The sequence below is a fragment of the Cucurbita pepo genome, chromosome 14 (genome assembly GCF_057944985.1).
Source record: "Cucurbita pepo subsp. pepo isolate OVF chromosome 14, ASM5794498v1, whole genome shotgun sequence".
In the NCBI taxonomy this organism is placed as follows: Eukaryota; Viridiplantae; Streptophyta; class Magnoliopsida; order Cucurbitales; family Cucurbitaceae; genus Cucurbita; species Cucurbita pepo.
Window position 1 is genome coordinate 5,122,172 of NC_141811.1, and position 19,587 is coordinate 5,141,758.

Below are 19,587 nucleotides of genomic sequence, written 5' to 3' on the forward strand. Positions count from 1 at the left end.
TCGTATTCTAATAAACCTGTAGGCATCGAGTTCCACACCCGATACTTCTCGATACTATATTTGAAGCAATTGTTCGAATTCACGGGAAGCACCCAATCGTATTCTAATAAGCCCGTAGGCATCGAGTTCCACACCTGATACTTCTCGATACTATATTTGAAGCAATTGTTCGAATTCACAAGAAGTAACCAGTAGCATTCTAATAAGTCTGTAGATATCAAGTTCCACACCCAGTACTTTTCATTACTATATTTGAAGCAATTGTTCAAATTCACGAGAAGCAACCGATATCATTCTAATAAACCTGTAGATATCAAGTTCCACACCGAGTACTTTTCGATACTATATTTGAAGCAATTGTTCGAATTCACGAAAAGCACCCGATCATATTCTAATAAGCCCATAGACATCTAGTTCCACACCCGTACTTCTCGATACTATATTTGAAGCAATTGTTCGAATTCACGAGAAACAACCGATATCATTCTAATAAGCCTATAGATATCAAGTTCCACACCCAGTACTTCTCGATATCATATTTGAAGCAATTGTTCAAATTCACGAGAAGCACCCAGTTGTATTCTAATAAGCCTCTAGACATCGAGTTCCACTCTCGGTACTTCTCGATACTATATTTGAAGCAATTATTCGAATTTCTTACGATAAGTAAATAACAATTTGACTGTGGGACCTGTTGTTTTATTCAAAAAGTTTAAATTAGTCGGATAGGTCCCCTACAAAATATATATATATATATATTATTGTTTTTGCTCCATTTCTTTGACATTTTTATTACAACAATTATTAAATAAATAAATAATAATAATAATATTAAATAAATAAATCCTTAAATAGATTTTCCTCCATATTGGGAGGCAAAGAAAAAGGCAAGCAATTGTAGGGTTTGGAATGGAAAGAGTGGGCACAACTTTGACCATAAAAAGGGAAGAAAAGAAGTGAGTTGAAGCAACACAACCCACGTGCTTTGCCCTTTTTTATTGCCTCGGGTTAGACGAGTAATGGTCGTAGGGCGACCTAACCCGATTCTTTAGCTCTCTCTCTCGAGTTATTTTCTATACTAGCCTGATCGTAGGGTTCAATATACTTTCGATTAGACAAGTAATGGTCATAAAACAATCAGAGCCTTGTTTGGGCGAGCTGACCCAGTTCTTTTCACACCCTGACCACACGGGTTGTCTCTCTCTTGGGCGAGCCTAACCAAGGTTAGGTCTTTGACTCTTTAACCCATTACGTATCGCCCCAACCTCACGGTTTTAAAACGCGTCTATTAAGGAGAGAGTTCCACATCGATGTGAATCTCACACCTTGGCTCTTCCTCGTGAGTTGTTTCTTACACGAGCCTGATCACGAGGTATGCTATTGATGTAGTCTATCTATTTGGGCTTTTTGAGTTTCAATGGTTTTTAGATTTGACTTATAGGGCTAATTTGAAAATATTTATTTTGTATCTAATAAACTATTTAACGTTAAACGTGTCTAATAAATATTTATTAAATAGCAAAATTATATATTTCGAACATATATTTAATCTTTTAATTATAATATTATAATAAGTTAAAAATTATTTTTGAAAAAAATAATAATAAGAGACAAAATTAAACTTGTACGGTTGAAATAAAAAAAAAAAATATATTTAATTTAACTCTAAAGAGAAAAAAAAAAAGGAAAAAAGGGGCCCGGCCACCTCATGCATGTGTCCACGCCGCTATGACCTGCACATGCCCCACCACCATCCTCCACATTTAATTTATTATTTATTTTCTCGTTATTTTTTCTGGTTTTTTTATTTTATTTTATTTCTTTTAGGAATTTTAATTTTATATTATCATGCATGTTATGTTTTTTTATTTATACTGTGATGTCTTACATTGGTTGGGAGGAGAACAAAACATTATTTATAAGGGTGTGAAAACTTTTCTCGAGCAGATGCGAGGGAAAGCCCAAAAAGGATAATATCTAGTACTGGTGTATCTCGATCGTTACAAATGGTATCAGAGCCAGACACTGGACGATGTGCTAGTAAAGATACTGGACTCTAAAGAGGTGAATTTGGCGGAGGTCCCACATTGATTGAGAAAGGAATGAGTGTCAGCGAGGATGCTGGGCCCCGAAAGGGGGTGGATTGTGATGTCCCACATTGGTAGGGGAGGAGAACAAAACACCAAATACAGCTTCAGGGGCGAAGCAAGCAGTGAGACAAGGAACCGGGGACAAGAGAGTCAATTCAATTAGTTAGAATAGGGGAAGGATCAAGAATAGTGTTTCCCGAGTGAAAAGAGTGAAAGAAAAGGTTTAAGGTTGAGGATTGACTTCCAGTTCAGGATCATGAATCGAGAGTTTCGTCTTTCCTTGCTTTCAGGTGAAAGGGCGGAGCTCTGAGACCCATAGGGCGAAGGGGGCAGAGCCGCTCGGGTGTGGAAACCTTCCCCTAGCAGACGTGTTTTAAAGCCTTGAGATACGTAATTGGCCAAAATGAACAATATTTGCTAGCGGTAAGCTTGAGATGTTACAAATAGTATCAGAGTCAGACACTGAGTGGTGTTAGGTGGAAACCTTCTCCTAACAGACGTGTTTTAAGATACGTAATTGACTAAAATGAACAATATCTACTAGCAGTGAGCTTGAGATGTTACAAATAGTATCAGAGTCAGACACTGAGTAGTGTTAGGTCCCCAAGGGAGTGAATTGTGAGATCTGGCGTTGGTTGGAGAGAGAAACGAAACATTTTTTACAAGGGTGTGAAACAAAGAAGATAACTAAATATTTTTATAAGGATATGGAGAGAAGAACGAAACATTCCTTATAAATGCGTAAAAACATCTCCTTAACAGACGCGTTTTAAAACAGTGTGAGACAATATGGTGTTCCAACGTGGACGTTAGGCTCCCAAGAGCGCGATGAATTGTGAAATCTCATATTGGTTGGTGAAAGGAACGAAACAGTCTAGACGTAGAATAGAGAAGATAACGAAACATTTCTTATAAGGGTGTAGAGAGGAGAGAATCATTTTTAATAAGAATGTGGAAACTACTCCTTAACAGACGTGTTTTCAAACCGAAAAAATATTTACTAGCAGTGGATTTGAGCTCTTATAATATATATCTTAAAGTTCTATCGAGCCAGAAGGGGATGACGTCATGGGATGACGTCAGTGAAATAACAACCAAAAAGAGGCTGAATGTTTTAATGTCTGAATTGGGCCATGAGATAATGGGCCTGTCGGGCACAATGAAAATCATTCCATGCACACTCCCTTCCGAAATTATAATTTATTATTGTTATTATTATTTTTTAAGCAATTTTCTCTCAATTATATATTTGTTATTGAAATTAAAAGGTGGTTAAGGTCTCGTAGCACTGACCCCGACCTATATCTTACTGAACGATTCTTCTATCAATAGTCACCCTAATAAACGAGAACATAACTTCGTCAGTGTAGCCAATACTGGAGCTCGAGAATATTTTAAGCTTCAACGGTCTAGAGTGGTTGCAACTACCACACCACACTATTCAGACAGTGGTCTGTGATTCTCTTTTCATCCAGGCTGAAAGTTACAACATTATCCACTTTTGACATGAAGTTTCATGGATTTACTTCATTATCATCGAATCGTCTCGAAAACCTCATAGATCGAGACGATTATCCCATCCAAGTAGATGAAAAGAGAGAGAGTAGAGTGGGATGGGTATGAACCACAAAGGAGAAAGGTTGAAGATGAATGGGGCGCCACGTGCAGAGTAGAAGATATTAGAGAGAAAAGATGAAGAATTACCAAACCCCATCTCAACCATCCATTTGTATCCAATCTTCAAACACACACCTTATTTCTGCAATATAATATACGGACAAAAATTTGGTTGGGACCCGCGTCAGATATGTAATTGGTGGATGAGAATCATCCGAGACGCCCATTCATTTCTCCCTACAAAACTTGTGGCCATGGACTGAGCTCTGAGTTATGGTAATTTCAAAAATAAGGGCTCCTCTTCAAAAACAGTAAATCCATACCTTTTTGCCCTTTTCATTGGCTGCCATGTGCTGTTCTTCACATTTATTATTGTTTCTGGTAGCCCGATTGTGTTCTCAAATCTCCTTTTACCCCCTCAGGCCCCGCTAATCCAACCCCATTTCTTAATTTTTTTTCTCTTTCTTTTTCTATCTCTTCCTTGTCATTCCATTCCCCATCATCGTTTTCGTTGTCAAACGTCGAGCCCATCTGGTCTAGGAAACCTCAAGAACTTGTCGTTGTTCTTGATATTGGTTTGTGAATTTTGGGTGTTTTTGTTTGGTTTGAAGGGTTTGGTTTATTTGGGGAAAATTGTTTTTGGGTTTTGTTTTGTGGGTGAGGAGGGGGGTTATGAAGGTGTTGTTGGTGGCGTGCGGTTGATTTTGTTGGGCGAGGAAATGAGCGTGGGGAGCTTCAATTATGAGAACACTTTGTGACGCTTGTGAAAGCGCTGCTGCTATCGTCTTTTGCGCTGCTGACGAAGCCGCGCTTTGCCGCTCTTGTGACGAGAAGGTATTCTCTTTTTCCCCTTCTTTGTCGTTCTCTTGGATTTTTGCCCATTTTGTTTCTGTGGGTTGATCTTACTTAATCTTGATTGTCATTACTTCATTTCTATTCTGTTTGGGATGATAATTGAATCATGGATTATTGGGTCTTTGAAATCATGGGCTGTTGGGTATATGCTTGCATTTGATTGTTGTAATGTTGCTGGATCTTGTTCTTGAGGTGTCTTTTAGGCCTACCGATTCTTGCAAATTTTCATTACATTTGGGTGATGGAAAGCTTTGGATGAAGGCTTTTGTTGCTGTCAATTTGGCAAGAATCATGCTCCATATCTGCATTGCATTTGATCTCTCTGAAATCCATGTTTAAAGTTGAAAATTGCTGATGTTTACTGTCGCACCAAGTGGCTTTGCTTAGCTGAAACATGATCAATAAGAAGCGTAATGTGAGATCCCACGTCGGTTGGAGAGGGGAACGTAACATTCCTTATAAGGGTGTGGGTAACATTCCTTATAAGGGTGTGGGTAACATTCCTTATGAGGGTGTGGAAACCTCTCCCTAACGGATGCCTTTTAAAACCTTGAGGGGAAGCCTGGAAGGGAAAGCCCAAAGAGGACAATATCTGCAAGCGATGCGTTGGGCTTGGGTTGTTACGAATGGTATCAAAGCCAGACACTAGGTGGTGTGCTAGCGAGGACGCTGGCCCCCAAGGGGGGTGGTTTGTGAGATCCCACATCGGTTGGAAAGGGGAATGAAACATTTCTTATAAGGGTGTGAAAAACTCTCCCTAACGGATGCGTTTTAAAACTTTGAGGGGAAGCTCCGGAAGGGAAAGTCCAAAGAGGACAATATGTGCTAGCGATGGGCTTGGGTTGTTACAAATGGTAGCGGTGTGCTAGCGAGGACGTTGGACCACCAAGGGGGTGGTTTGTGAGATCCCACATCGGTTGGAGAGGGGAATGAAACATTCTTTATAAGGGTGTGGAAACCTCTCCCTAACGGATGTGTTTTAAAACCTTGAGGGGAAGCCTGGAAGGGAAAATGCAAAGAGGACAATATTTGCTAACAGTGGGTTTGAGTTGTTACAAATGATATCAAAGCCAGACACTGGGCAGTGTGCTAGCGAGGACGCTGGCCCCCAAGGAGGGTGGATTGTGAGATCCCACATCGGTTGGAGAGGGGAACGAAACATTCGTTATAAGGGTGTGGAAACCTCTCCCTAACGGACGTGTTTTGAAACCTTGAGAGGAAGCCCGGAAGGGAAAGTCCAAAGAGGACAATATCTACTAGCGGTGGGCTTGGGCTTGGGCTGTTACAAATGGTATCAGAGCCAAACACCGAGCGGTGTGTCATGCTGGCCCCCAAGGGGATAGATTGTGAGATCTCACATCAGTTAGAGAGGGAAACGAAACATTCCTGATAAGGATGTGAAAACCTCTTCCTAACTGACGTGTTTTAAAACTTTGAGGGGAAGTTGGGAAGGTTAAGCTCAAAGAGGACAATATCTACGAGCAGTGGGGCTGTTACACATAACCCGAGCACTCATTCTCATTGAGTTTATATAAAAACAAGTGCCCTCTAGCAGTTCTGTTCGAGTTTTAACACGAGGATTGTCAGCTTGGATGATAATTTGATTAATCTTTGACATTTCATTTGGTGTTCATACCTCTAGTCTTGTGGCTTTCGTTGAAGCATAGTTGATGCTAAATTGATTACCTTCTGAAGAACTAAACTTTCATGTTTGTTTCAAACAAAAGAACTGAATTTGAAGCTGAAATCATATCAAATATGTTGCAAACTTGTATGATAGGTCCATATGTGCAATAAACTCGCAAGTCGACATGTAAGAGTTGGCCTTGCAAGTCCGAGTGACGTTCCCCGTTGTGATATATGCGAGAACGCACCTGGTAGGGAGGTCCTTCCTTTTGTTTTTGGTACTCGTTCGCTCTGTTATATATTATGTTTCGGGACGGTATGATTAACTAGAATCAATGTATTTTTCGCGTTCGAAATTGTATGTAGCTTTCTTTTACTGTGAGATAGATGGAAGTTCCCTTTGTTTGCAATGTGACATGATCGTTCACGTTGGAGGGAAACGAACACATAAGCGATACCTTTTGCTAAGGCAGAGGGTCGAGGTTGGTTGATCGATTACGATATCACCTCGTATATTTTCCACCCACGTTACGATTCGAACTTTGAATTTCTTGTTCTTTTCCAGTTTCCAGGAGACAAACCTATAAATCTTGATGATCCATCTCCACATTCTAAGGTTTCCAATGATATTAGTAAAGGACATAACCTGCCACCACCACATAAAGTGACCGTGGAAGACAACCAACAGAATCATCACCGACTATCACCTGTTCGAGAAGCTAACGACGATGGTCATGCCGAGTCCGACACGAAAATGATTGATTTGAATATGAAGCCTCAAAGGGTCCATGGGCAGGCTGCTAATAATCAGGTGCAAATGCTTTCCTCATCTCTTCCTCCTACGTTGTATTTGTTTAACGCACTTAAAAAGTGATTCCAAACAGACCCGAATCCAACTGGTCGATTTACGTTGATTGGAACTTATCATGTCTGCTGCTGGTATCCATATTATATTACATTATTTCCCAGAACTCGGTTTCTTTTTCAGGATCTATGATCATGAACTACGAACCATGGCTTTCGATAACACATCGACACCATTGCATTCATCAATCTTCCCCTTGGTTCCGATACACAAAGCAGGACTTGTCACGGCTGCTCGTAGTGGAAACCTACATGTTTGGTTCGGTCGGGGGGGCATAAAGGTTCGGTGTCGAGCTTGTTTAGAATTGTAGAGAAGTGGTTGGATAGATTTGAAAGCAAGATATAAGATAAAAGCAGTGCTTTTTAGTGAAACTGCAGGTGCTGTAATATTACAACTTTAGAGACACAGACCCAGCACACGGCAGGTGTTGTTGGGAGGGCAAGTTAAGTTGGTGTAGGTAAACCCCTTCTTTTGGTTCTGGTCGGAAAAAAAAAAAAAAAAAAAAAAAATTGTTTTATTGCTGTTCTCTTGTTCTTCATTTGCTAAGCTTTGTTCATAACCATTTTAAAAAATAGTTTTCTGTTTTTTTCTTCTTTTTTTTTTTTTTGGGAATACTTTATTTTAATGTCTTGAATTTTCATTTTCTTTTAGTTTGGTTGTTTTTGCATTCAAATTTTGCTTTAATATTCAAGTTTTTTCGTTTAATTTTGTGGAGATTTGGGTCGGAGATTTTTTTCGTGAGGAATTCATGATAATTCAGTTCGATAATTTGCTGGATTTTACATGATCTCGTAAAAATTAGATGTGGGAGGTCAGTTTCCTAATTAGCACACCACATATTTTTCCTAATTAGCACACCACCTATTCTGGAGACGTCAAAATTGTTATCTTTCTTACCGATGTGATATCTCACAATTTACTCTCTTGGGGGCTAGCGTCCTAGTTGGCAAATTGCCTGATTTACCCCCTTAGGGGCTAGCGTCCTAGTTGGCAAACTGCCTGATTTACCCCCTTAGGAGCTAGCGTCCTAGTTGGCAAACTGCCTGATTTACCCCCTTAGGGGCTAGCGTCCTAGTTGGCAAACTGCCTGATTTACCCCCTTAGGGGCTAGCGTCCTAGTTGGCACACTGCCTGATTTACCCCCTTAGGGGCTAGCGTCCTAGTTGGCACACTGCCTGATTTACCCCCTTAGGGGCTAGCATCCTAGTTGGCACACTGCCTGATTTACCCCCTTAGGGGCTAGGCTAGCATCCTAGTTGGCACACTGCCTCATGTACTCCCTTAAAGGGCTAGCATCCTAGTTGGCACACTACCTCATTTACCCCCTTAGGGGCTAGTATCCTAGTTGGCACACTGCCTGATTTACCCCCTTAGGGGCTAGCATCCTAGTTGGCACGCTGCCTCATTTACTCCCTTAAAGGGCTAGCATCCTAGTTGGCACACTGCCTGATGTCTAGTTACAATACCATTTGTAACTGTCCAAATCACTAACAGTAATTATTCGACCCAATTATTAAAAATGCGTATGTTAGAGAAAGATTTTCACACCATTGATTTCTGTCAGATTCCACAATTATTACAAAAAATCACAGTGTCTCCATTTAAGTCTCCATTTAACTAACAACAAACTGAACTAGATGTGAAATTTAGTAATTTTATTTAAAAAAAATTAGGCACTAAAATAGAATCATCAAAAAGTTAATGGATATGAATAACGTTTATACATTTTAAATTTAAAATAATTGATATTGGTTCCATAGAATCATTATTTCATAAATAATATTAGAATTAAACCTAATTAGGATAAATTAAATTATTATGTGACTTTATTTATATGATTATTTATTTAAATTAAAGTTACATCATTGGAGTTAAATTATTCCATTAAATTAATTAATTAATTCTCAAATGTCACTTCAAACAATCAAAACCAAATCTTATAGGCTATTATTTAATTAATTAATAATTGTTTTATTTAATTTGAATAGCCAAATGTAAGTAAATAATGGTGAAGGGATTATTATATAAATTATAATATTATTTTGTCTGAGGTGCTCAAAGGAATAATTAATTAATTAATTAATTCAATGCAATGCTTCCAAATTACATCTTGCTTCACTTGAGAGGAAAGACTTTCTTTCTTGTCAATATAATCAATCAAATGTCTAATTATTTCATACAAATTAATTTATATTATTTAAAAAATTAATTTTTCTCGTTCCAAAAATATAAAATATACCACGAATTTCAATATTTAACCTAGAAAAAAATGTTATTAATATTTAAATATGTCGGGTGAATAATTTTATTTTTTAATTATATTCAAAATTGGGTCGAATTTAAAAAAATTAAAAAATTAAAAATCAAGTTGGATAATAATTTTACAAAATAATCATACCCTACTTTTAAAATTATTATAAAAATTAATAATATTTGACGTTTATAATCGATGTTAATTATGCAGTGTGACTTGTAAATGTTTGATATTTGAACTTTACGAGATTTTAGTTATTAATGTATCATATATGGCAGATAAATATGTTTTTTTTTTAATAATTAAAAGAAAAACAACCCGATAACCCAAGTTGGGTTCGTTCATAAATTCTATTATTATTATTTTCTTTTCTTGTAATTTATTTAGAGATATTATTATTATTATTATTATTATTGAATTTGAATGTGATATTTTAATTAATTTATGCTTAAGTTAATATAAATTATTATATTTTTTTATTTAAATATTCCAAAAGGTAATTATCCCATTGAAAAAAATTAGTTCTTAGGGAGAAAAACAGAAGAAGAAAAAAAGTCGATACCGTAAAAATTTACGCGTTTTTTTTTGAAGATAAGCAACGATTTGTTTGATGCAGTTCGGATTGGCTTCGACACCATCAAGAATGGGGAAGATCTTAACAATAGTTCGATTGTGGTTGGTGGCGACGGCGGTGGCGTTGTCCTTGTCGGCGTTCACTACCGGCCACGTGACGCCTCGGACTGTTCTTAATCGATTGTCTTCAAGCAGCTCGTTCTTGACCCGGACGGAGCATTGGTTTAACCAGACACTCGATCACTTCTCTCCTTATGTAAATTTCACTTTGTTAAGTCGTAATTCGATTTCAATTGGCTTGATTTTGTTTAGTGCGGATGCTGAATTTGTCTCGGGGGTAGTTGTTCTGTGAATTGAATCTACTTAGCTTGCCTTTCAGTTCATTTATTCGGGATTGTTTGAAGTATCTTCTGACTAATTAAGCTAGGGGAATTTAGTATTTGCTTGAGCTTGACGTAAGTGGCTGAGGCTAGTTTTGACCTATAAGGAACATACTTAGCAATTTTTGTATTTCTTGGTCGGTCTGAAGAATATCTATGATAGTTTATTAGAATGGAAATGAATTTTTGATTTGTTTCTTTATGACCACCCCAGCATGTAATGAGCTCAGTCGTATTGAGTTCACATATACTTTACGACCAAGCAATTTTTCACTAAATTCTTTTACAATTTCTTGTGTATGTGAATGTGAATGTGATGCTCATTAGTTCAATTCAATCCAATTCTGCTCACTCTTGGGTGCTAACATATGCAGAACCATGACAAGTTTCAACAGCGCTATTACGAGTTCCATGACTACTTTCGGATTCCAGATGGACCAATTTTCTTAAAAATCTGTGGTGAAGGTCCATGCAATGGGATTAGCAATGATTATCTAGGAGTATGTTCAACAATACCTCCAATCATTTCTTAAGGGATTTGTTTTTTGTTGTATTCGAATGATAACATGAGGGTTGGCCTGCGAGTGGTGTACTTTGTTTAATGTAGTACTCTAGTTTAGATTATTTATGACTCAGGGCTCAGCTTTGTAGAATTTACTTCGCATGCTGGTGATTTTGTTCTTCATTTTGTCTTAAAATATTTAAGATACTTTTTGGTTATAGAGCCTGTTATTTACAATTCAAGGAAAGCAAAATGCCCTTTCAACCACTTCCTCAAAAGTACGAAGTTGTGAATGTTTGTAAAAATGTATGTGAGAAAGGAGGGTGTTGTTAATCTAGATTTTTGGGGTTCTTGCTTGCATGTTTGGTTCACAGTTATGACAGTGGTAAAAGGGGTTTGTGAAAATGTATTTAAGAAAGGTGGATGTTGTTCATGTATGATTTAGTAGTGCTTGTATGCAAGTTTGTTCATTATGAAGTGGTGAATGCTTGTAGAAATATGTAAGAGAAAGGAGGGTGGTGTTCATCTCAATTTTAGGATTGCTTGTAGATAGATCGATGGGTAGACAGATAGAGAAGGGAGAAATCTATTATCTTCTCAAGCTTTATTAGTTATTCGATGAGGTAATCCCTTTTTACATGCTTATTTATGTTATGCAGGTTTTGGCAAAGAAGTTCGGAGCAGCCATTGTTTCTCTTGAGCATCGCTACTATGGGAAGAGTTCCCCTTTCAAGTCATTGACGACAAATAACTTGAGATATCTTTCGTCCAAGCAAGCTTTGTTTGATTTGGCTGTCTTCCGCCAGTACTACCAGGTCATTATTACCCAATTTATAACTATATTATCAATTCAAATGTAAAGCAGATTGAAATAACTCATTTGTTTGCATATGTCAAATGACTCAATCTAAAGTGGGATTATTTTTGTTTTTGAAAAGGAAAAAAAAAACATGATATTGGATTTTCACACTTCACTACGACTTTACTAGCCTAGCGTTTATGGTTCACGTGCATGTTCAATACATTACCATTCTGATATTAATAATAGGCTTGACTAGTTATTTCTCCAATTATATGTAAATTAATGTCCGTCTGTTGGTGATCTGCTTGCAGGATTCACTGAATCTGAAGCTGAACAAAAAGGTTGAAAACCCGTGGTTCTTTTTTGGTGTCTCATATCCTGGAGCTCTTAGTGCGTGGTTTCGACTTAAGTTCCCTCATTTAACATGCGGAAGTCTCGCAAGTTCTGCTGTTGTTCTTGCTGTCTATAACTTTACTGAATTTGACCAACAGGTGATTCAAATATGATGTAATTGGCTATATGCATTCTCCTATTTGATTCAATGACCTTCAGATTCTATACAAGAATAACATTCTAGTCTCTCAAACTTTTTTTAAATGTGCTCCTTTGGACAATATCCTGAGTTGTCTTTTTTATGCAGATTGGTGAATCTGCCGGTCCAGAGTGCAAGGCTGCTTTGCAAGAAACCAGTCGACTTGTTGAACAAAGATTTGCAACAAACAAAAAAGAAGTGAAGGCATTGTTTGGTGCGGGAGAGGTTGGCTTTCCATTTAATCATTTATAATAGGACACTATATTTTCTGTTCTCTTATTTGCTGCTGATAACTAGCGTATTTACAGCTGGAAATAGATGGAGATTTCTTTTATTTCCTGGCAGATGCCGCTGTTATCGCGGTAATTTTCAGTCTTGGATCACCTTTCTTTATGTATAATTTTTTTTTTACTTTCAGCATTCGTTATCTTTATTTGTTAAAATTATGCAGTTTCAATATGGAAATCCAGATACAGTGTGCTCTCCTCTTGTTCAAGCAAAGAATGCAGGAAATGACTTAGTGGTATCTTCCCAGTTCTTACCTTTATTTGTTTATAATCTTTTTGTTTCCCAATAAAAATGAGAAATATATTACATTTTCAAGATTAGGATGTGCAGCAGGAACTGGACGGAAACTAAAATTTTTTGAGGTCATGAAGTGCACCAATTAGATGTCCAATATGTAATAAGCCTGAAAAAGAAGCTAGGAAATGAACCTTGAGCCACTCTTAGATTTATCCTTTTACGTTCCCCTCAGAAGTTGTGTTATTCCTCTCCTTCATGAAGTGCAGTTAAACATCCAATCCTATGTTAATAATTGAGGAATGTAATGAACTTTTTTATAAGGTCAAGGCACAAATGGAGCTAGAAAGTGGCCTCATGCCACTCCATAAACCTATGTTCCACTCTCTCATCTGAAAATGATATTATTTTCCTCTCCTTCCATTCTCGAGCATTGGATAGCCATGGCGGTGCAATCAAAATGAGTTTTGTTCCCTTCATTTCTTCTCTAACGTGCAAACTTTTCGAGTCAAAGTTAATGATAGAGTTTCTTGGGTTTAGTCCTTGACATGTTTCTTTAACCAAACACCCATATTAACCTCTGTTCCAAGCGTAGTTGCCAAATATGGATGGTCTATATTTATTAAAAAAAAACTTGCTCGATCGCTTAACCAAAAATTTGGGCAAAAGATGTCGAACAAGTTATCCTTCAATAAAGCACAAAATCAATCCATGCAAAACAAATGCTCCCCGACCTACTATCTGTATTGGCACTATCCTTTAGAAGGGCCCGTTTTAAGTTTAATCTATGGGTTTCTTCTCTGTTCATAACATGCAATGTGCACATACATGCAGGTTATATTATCAACTTTATTAGATATCTTACTCTTTGAATGCCATTTACTTTCTCCTGCAGGATGCCTATGCCAAATATGTTAAAGATTATTACATTGGAAGTTTTGGCACTAATGTTCAGACTTACAATCAGAAACACTTAAAAAACACCACTCCGGGTGAAGATAGCGCTGACCGGTTGTGGTGGTTTCAAGTTTGTTCTGAAGTTGCATATTTCCAGGTTGCTCCAGCAAATGATAGCATGCGATCCTCCAAAGTTGATACAAAGTATTCTTCCAGTCTCCTCTTTGTGGATTCCATGCTTTTGTTCAGTGAATTTTTATCACATTTCGATGTTTCTTTGGTTGCAATTTTTTAATAGCTCACCTAATAACAGATATCATCTGGATCTCTGTAAGAACGTTTTTGGAGAGGGCGTCTATCCGGATGTAGACGGCACAAATATTTATTACGGAGGCACAAAAATTGCAGGTGCATACTGTCTTCTTTTCTGCTACCTCTACTTCACTTGGTTCTGTGCTTTTAGTTTGAGAAGTCAGTCAATTTAACCGTCATCCCTGTAATTTCTTATTTTTACCAATGCAATTCAAAGCTCTCTTTGACCAGTTCGACATACTGTAAAAAGAATTGTAAATGTGTACACGCCGGGCCTTTCAGTCACCAACAGTGCTTGTTTAGCCATAATTAAGGGCGTTTCCAGTCTTACTTTACGTCTGATGAAAAATTGCTTTTGCAGGTTCAAAAATAGTTTTTACAAATGGTTCGCAAGATCCTTGGCGCCATGCATCCAAGCAAATTTCATCTCCAGACAGTGAGTTTTGAATTATTTTGTTCTTAATATTCATTGCCCAAGCTTATGTGAAACTCCCAGCCTTGAAGTGATCTTATCCAGGTCAATTACTCTTGATTGCTTGTGGATTTTCCTGGAAGAGTTTTTGTTTCATCCAAGGATTTTCATTGATTTTATTAAATTATGTCGAAAGGTTTTTACGTAAATTATTGGCCATGGTAATTTAGAATGGTGTTGTATTGAATTTATTTAGGAGATTCATTCATAATGTTATTTACTTTTTCTTTTTTCTCTGCTCAGTGCCATCATTCCTCATAACATGTCACAATTGTGGCCATGGAACTGATTTGCGAGGATGCCCTCAATCTCATCTAAATATTGAAGGTATGTAAAGATCTACCTTTATATCTACCCTTTCTTCCGCATACACATTATAAAAATGATTTAGATCGAGCATATGGGAGTCGATCTCAATCTCATGTAGACCTCCAATCTTTTTTTTTTTTCTGGTGGGGGGGAAGAAGAAAAGGCCATTAGTCCAAAGCCAAACGATCCTAAATCAATCAGAAGTTTGTTTACATGAAATTTTGAGATTTGAACTTAATGGTGCAAATCTGAACCCTGTAATTCACCTTAAAAATGCATGTTCCCCCGTTTGATCAAGTTTTGCACCGATCTTTATCTTTCTGAAGTAGTCTGCCCTTTACATCCTTAAAGACTGCATTGTTTTTAAATTGTCCAACATCTGCTCTTTCAAGTAGTATTACCTCTCGGTTTTTCCGAGAGTGATGAATTTTGTAGCTTTTTGTAATGTCTAGTTGTTTGATCTCTTCTTTAGGATCACGTTAAATCACTCCTAAACTAAAGAACTCTAATGATTTAACGAACTTAATTTGTTGCTTCATTGAATTCTCTAAATCTGACCTTCCTCTCTGCCTCTGTCTCTGTCTCTCTTTAGGTGATGCTCACAACTGTAGCTCTCCAGACGCAGTTCACAAAGTTAGGCAGCAGTTGGTGGAAAAGATGGATCTTTGGCTGTCGGAGTGTCAAGCCACCACTGGTAGGAATTATATCTGAAGCTCAACGATCAAGTCCTCCTGCTTAACTCTTACTACTTAGCCTCGAAAGTGTTGAAAATGGTTTTTAAGCGAAGATTTTTAAGCACTTAAAAGTCATTTCGAACGCGCCTTAAATCATACTTTGCCTAATCGCTGTCTGTGCATATTATCCTCAAAACAGATGTTTAGTTGCTCCATTGAGGACATCATATCAATCCTACTCTCCTCTCTTCTGATGCAAGCAAGGAGCACGAATTATGTGGGCATGTATTTAAATTTGCACAATATGTATAATAATGAATAGATTTTTAGACATTCATAAAGCTGACCCTCATATTTATCATTTGGTTATTTCACATCTGTAATGTATTTTATTGTTCCACTTCCATTATTAGAAGATCTATCTTATATTATTTCTTTTCTCGAATAATCATTTTATAAATTAAAACTCATCGTTATATGACTTGAACCTTTTCTAATGCCTACAGTATTTGCAAATGTATTATTCTTTTTTATTGAGGCCATAATTATGGTGATAAATTGATATATTCAAGTTCGAAGTTTTAATGATCAAATTGAAAGTTTAAAGTCAAAACAAATTTAGAGTTAAAATTGATACTACCTACTAAATTTATGGTTGAAAATGATTTTTTTCCAAACCATTTCTAATTGTATTCATATTAATATGATTTACTAATAACTAATTATTAATTGTATTCATATTAGTTTGGTATGAATGAAATGTTAACCTGCTAGTAGATATTGTTCTCTTTGAACTTTCCCTTTCAGACTTCCCCTCAAGGTTCTCAAGGTTTTTAAAGGTGTGGAAGGTTTCCACACCTTTATAAAGAAAGTTCTCCACATATTTTGTCGAACTTACAAAATTAAAGGGTCACATTAAGTATAAGATCAAAATCTTAGAATTAGAACTATGCTTTATGAATAAACTTAAAAAGTTTCATGGACTAAATTAAAACTACTTTTTGATATGGCGCTTCACCTCGCTTAAATCCACACAATGTAGTTTGTTGGTTATTGTCTCAAGGCTCAACGCCCAAAAAAAAGGTCATTGCAGCTCAATACGCTTCGCGCTTTCAAAAAACTGCACAAGAAAGATTATCATTGCAACAAAAGATGAAATACAGATAATAACAAACAGCTAACCTACAGTTTCCATCTGTAATGGTTTACATCCTTTTCAACTCTAAAACAAAAGGACCCTTTCAATTTCAACATATCCTCTCCATTAATCAACCGAAGGGGCAGGGAAGCAGAACACTGTGAATCAGAACCTCATCCGCAGCAAAATTTGAATCTTATAATAGAAGAAAACCTTTGCTTTGCTACTTTAAATATGTAGATGAAACCCAGAGTAAGATATAGGTTATTAATGAAGTAGTGACTTCAAAGCCTCTCAGACCTTTTATTACAGGAGGGATCACAGATACCATCAAAAAGGTTCCCAACAGCCATGAGAATATGAAAGCTCCAGCCCTGTACCATTGAAAAACTCATAGAATCAAACCCAGTTATCTTATCAGATACCATTAAATTCTGTTCTATATGTTAGTATTTATGTTCTATCATAAATTTCGAAAAGGAAATGAGATGAATGTTCTAGACATACCCGTAAAGGAAAGCTCGGAGTTTGCTCTTCAGTCGATCATGTATGAAATAGAAAGTAGCTATGAGTGATATAGCAACCTGAAGGGTTGGGCCTTCCTCGGTTGGAAAGAGAATGGTGAGAACTCCAAGAACTAAAAAGGCAATGGATGACTTGATTATGAACTTTGTAGATGGTGTTTGGAACCTATTCCTTATAGCCTGCACAACCCGAGACTGATTCACTTCCCTGACCTTTTTCTTGATATCAATTTTTGGGTTCTTTCTGTCATAAAATTTTTGCATAATAATTTTATCATGAGCTGATTCAATGGCATCGACACTTTCTTTGTGCCCTGCGTATCTATGAATAAGGAAGTTTCTGGCAGCTTGAATTTCATCTTCAGATGCTTCCTTACTTATCCCAAGCCGTTTGTATGGATCCCTTACATGTATTCGAGGGAATATGGCTGCATTAGCAAAAAGAGTCAAGAAGGAAGCTCAGAGATGAGCTAAGCTAATTCTAGAAAAGTGTCAAGAAGGAAAATATCTTACGTGTCAAAATGGAGTGCGGTGCTCGCTTAATACAATTGCAGTAAATATCATTGTCATCAATATAAGAACGAATAGATTTATAAAATTTATTAGTAATTTATCACGATATCATGTAGAAAATCATATGTTATAATCCCAGTTTTAAAATTTACTCATTTTAAGATATAAAAATCCATGTTTCAGGTCCTAATAATCAAAGTTTTGAACCATAGAGAGAGTAGATCAATAGTTTATTAAATAAATAAACCAGCAAATTAAATTTTTGGTCATGAATTTATAACCCTTTACATCTATTTTGATCCCTAAGTTCTAAAATCTAACCATTTATCCCTTTAATGTTGTAAAGTCAGTCTAAATTGTTCCTATTGTTAATTGCCTGTTAGGTACAATAACACAGAGCTTTGTTTCACTAGGAGCTTCCTAGATGGATTAGTTTGGTGGAGATAATCGATGTTGTTAGTTGGAGTAAGAACTTTACCGGCAGACTCATTTGCAAAATCTCCGGAAGCATCAAATGCACACTTAGTAGTGTGTCGAATCTGGAGAGTTTTGCCTCTAAGAGCAGGACCCGTCCAGCAACTTCTGCATTAAACAACAAGGTAAATGAATCATGAATTGGAATGACCACATCAGAACACTAACGTGTAGTAGTGAGCAGAACCTTTTGAGATATTGCAAATCAATATTTTCTCTAAAGTTCCCATTGGGAAAAGATGAAACCAGCTCACGTGGAATCCTGGGACTAGGTCTCAGAAGACAACATTTCGAGGGTTTCCCACTCAATCCCGACAAAATCATCATATGAAATCTCTGTTCTTAGTGCCCCACAATACCACTATATGTTTATATTCTCCAAGCCACAGAATCAGCAGCTACAATTTTGTTAAAATCACTGAATTAGATACACTTTAAATAAGATTAACAAAAGAAACCATAGCAAGTGAGCAAAATAACATAGAAAATACCACTCTACAAGAATCCAACCATCAGCCATAAATTCTGGTTTAGCAGAGTTTAGTCACCAGTCAAATAGATGAAGAGAATTGATATGCTGTTTAGATTATTTTCCATTACTTAGCCATGGAGAAACGAAGATATTAAAGTCTCTTTTAGAGCTTCCAGAGTGTTCTACTGTTAAATAGATGCAAAATATGTTAAACAATGAAATTAGCCCGTGGATCGATTGTGGCTGCCTAAATATCCTACCAATTTCAGTGTGTCAAATATTATGGAGAGCAAAAACATTCCCGCATCCATTTGGTTAGTTGGAGAGATTCAATTTGGGCAACAAACACTAAAGTTACTTTGAAAAACAATAAGAAAAAAGATCAGTCGTTTGGCTAATTGAAATTGGAAAAGGAATTAGAACATATTTGTTTACCTTCGGAACTCATTCTGATAAAATTTTCAACCCGAAATCAAAATTTCAAAATAAACGATTCCAATTTCAGGGTCCAACATATGAATCAGAGAACGAAGTTACGAAAGCTTAAACCCATTCAACCAATCAGAGAGAATGCCACACTGAACATTAACCGATACTTAGAGCAGAAAAGAGCAAAATTACGCGATACCAGATGAAACAGATGTAAATTACAGCAGAACTTGTAATAATTCAGCACCCAAAATCATCATCAAACACCACAGGAAATGAAATGAAGCTCCAAACCAACCGAAGAATCAAGAATGAAGATTAGAAGAAGAACCTCATTGGTGAAAAGAAAGTACACGGCGGTCCGATGAGCAAAATCTTCAGTAGGGTCGATCTCAAACGTCGTGCTAAAGGATAGGGAAGACGCTAACCTAGAGCTCCAGTGAACCCTGCTTCCAGTAAAATGAGAACCCGATTTTTTTACCCTTAAGAAAATGTCTGTAACGATAATAAAATAAATTAAAAAATAAAAATAAAATTTGCAGATGGACGTGAATTCCAAAGGCTTTAAATAACTAATTTATTTTATATACTTTAATTATATTTTTTTATTTTGAAATTGTTCCACAAAAAATAAATAAATAAAATAAGTTTTTTATTAAAATAAATTATAGAAAATTAAATGCAAAAATTAAAACACCTAAATAAATAATCTTTTTTATATAGTTATAAATTACCTTATTTTAAAAGAGGGAAAT

At 36.6% G+C, this 19,587-nt stretch overlaps 3 protein-coding genes across 5 annotated transcripts; 2 read left to right on the top strand and 1 right to left on the bottom strand.

Annotated features, from left to right (window-relative positions):
• Positions 1–3,949: 3,949 nt before the first annotated feature.
• On the top strand, positions 3,950–7,650 carry LOC111810038 (B-box zinc finger protein 18). The gene is made up of 5 exons (XM_023696576.2): positions 3,950–4,541; positions 6,343–6,439; positions 6,555–6,670; positions 6,754–6,999; positions 7,177–7,650. Exons 1-5 carry the CDS (start codon positions 4,449–4,451, stop codon positions 7,183–7,185), a joined length of 561 nt encoding a protein of 186 aa, XP_023552344.1. The 5' UTR covers positions 3,950–4,448; the 3' UTR covers positions 7,186–7,650.
• Positions 7,651–9,827: 2,177 nt separating this feature from the next.
• LOC111810479 (putative serine protease EDA2) lies at positions 9,828–15,713 on the top strand. Of its 2 annotated transcripts, XM_023697185.2 has the most exons (13): positions 9,828–10,136; positions 10,635–10,760; positions 11,422–11,577; positions 11,876–12,055; positions 12,205–12,321; positions 12,405–12,458; positions 12,548–12,619; positions 13,514–13,719; positions 13,829–13,923; positions 14,189–14,263; positions 14,543–14,626; positions 15,201–15,302; positions 15,482–15,713. In XM_023697185.2, exons 1-13 carry the CDS (start codon positions 9,918–9,920, stop codon positions 15,487–15,489), a joined length of 1,494 nt encoding a protein of 497 aa, XP_023552953.1. In that variant the 5' UTR covers positions 9,828–9,917; the 3' UTR covers positions 15,490–15,713. The 2 variants fall into 2 exon arrangements, with proteins under 2 accessions (XP_023552953.1, XP_023552952.1); XM_023697184.2 differs by having other exon boundaries at positions 15,201–15,713.
• Positions 15,714–16,392: 679 nt separating this feature from the next.
• On the bottom strand, positions 16,393–19,316 carry LOC111810647 (protein CHAPERONE-LIKE PROTEIN OF POR1, chloroplastic). Of its 2 annotated transcripts, none has more exons than XM_023697390.2 (5): positions 19,164–19,316; positions 18,119–18,329; positions 17,936–18,036; positions 16,928–17,372; positions 16,393–16,794 (listed from the first exon to the last, which is right to left on the bottom strand). In XM_023697390.2, the coding sequence occupies exons 2-5, from the start codon at positions 18,256–18,258 to the stop codon at positions 16,644–16,646; spliced, it is 837 nt and encodes a 278-aa protein (XP_023553158.1). In that variant the 5' UTR covers positions 18,259–18,329; positions 19,164–19,316; the 3' UTR covers positions 16,393–16,643. The 2 variants fall into 2 exon arrangements, with proteins under 2 accessions (XP_023553158.1, XP_023553156.1); XM_023697388.2 differs by having other exon boundaries at positions 17,936–18,039; positions 19,164–19,315.
• Between the last annotated feature and the right edge of the window lie 271 nt (positions 19,317–19,587).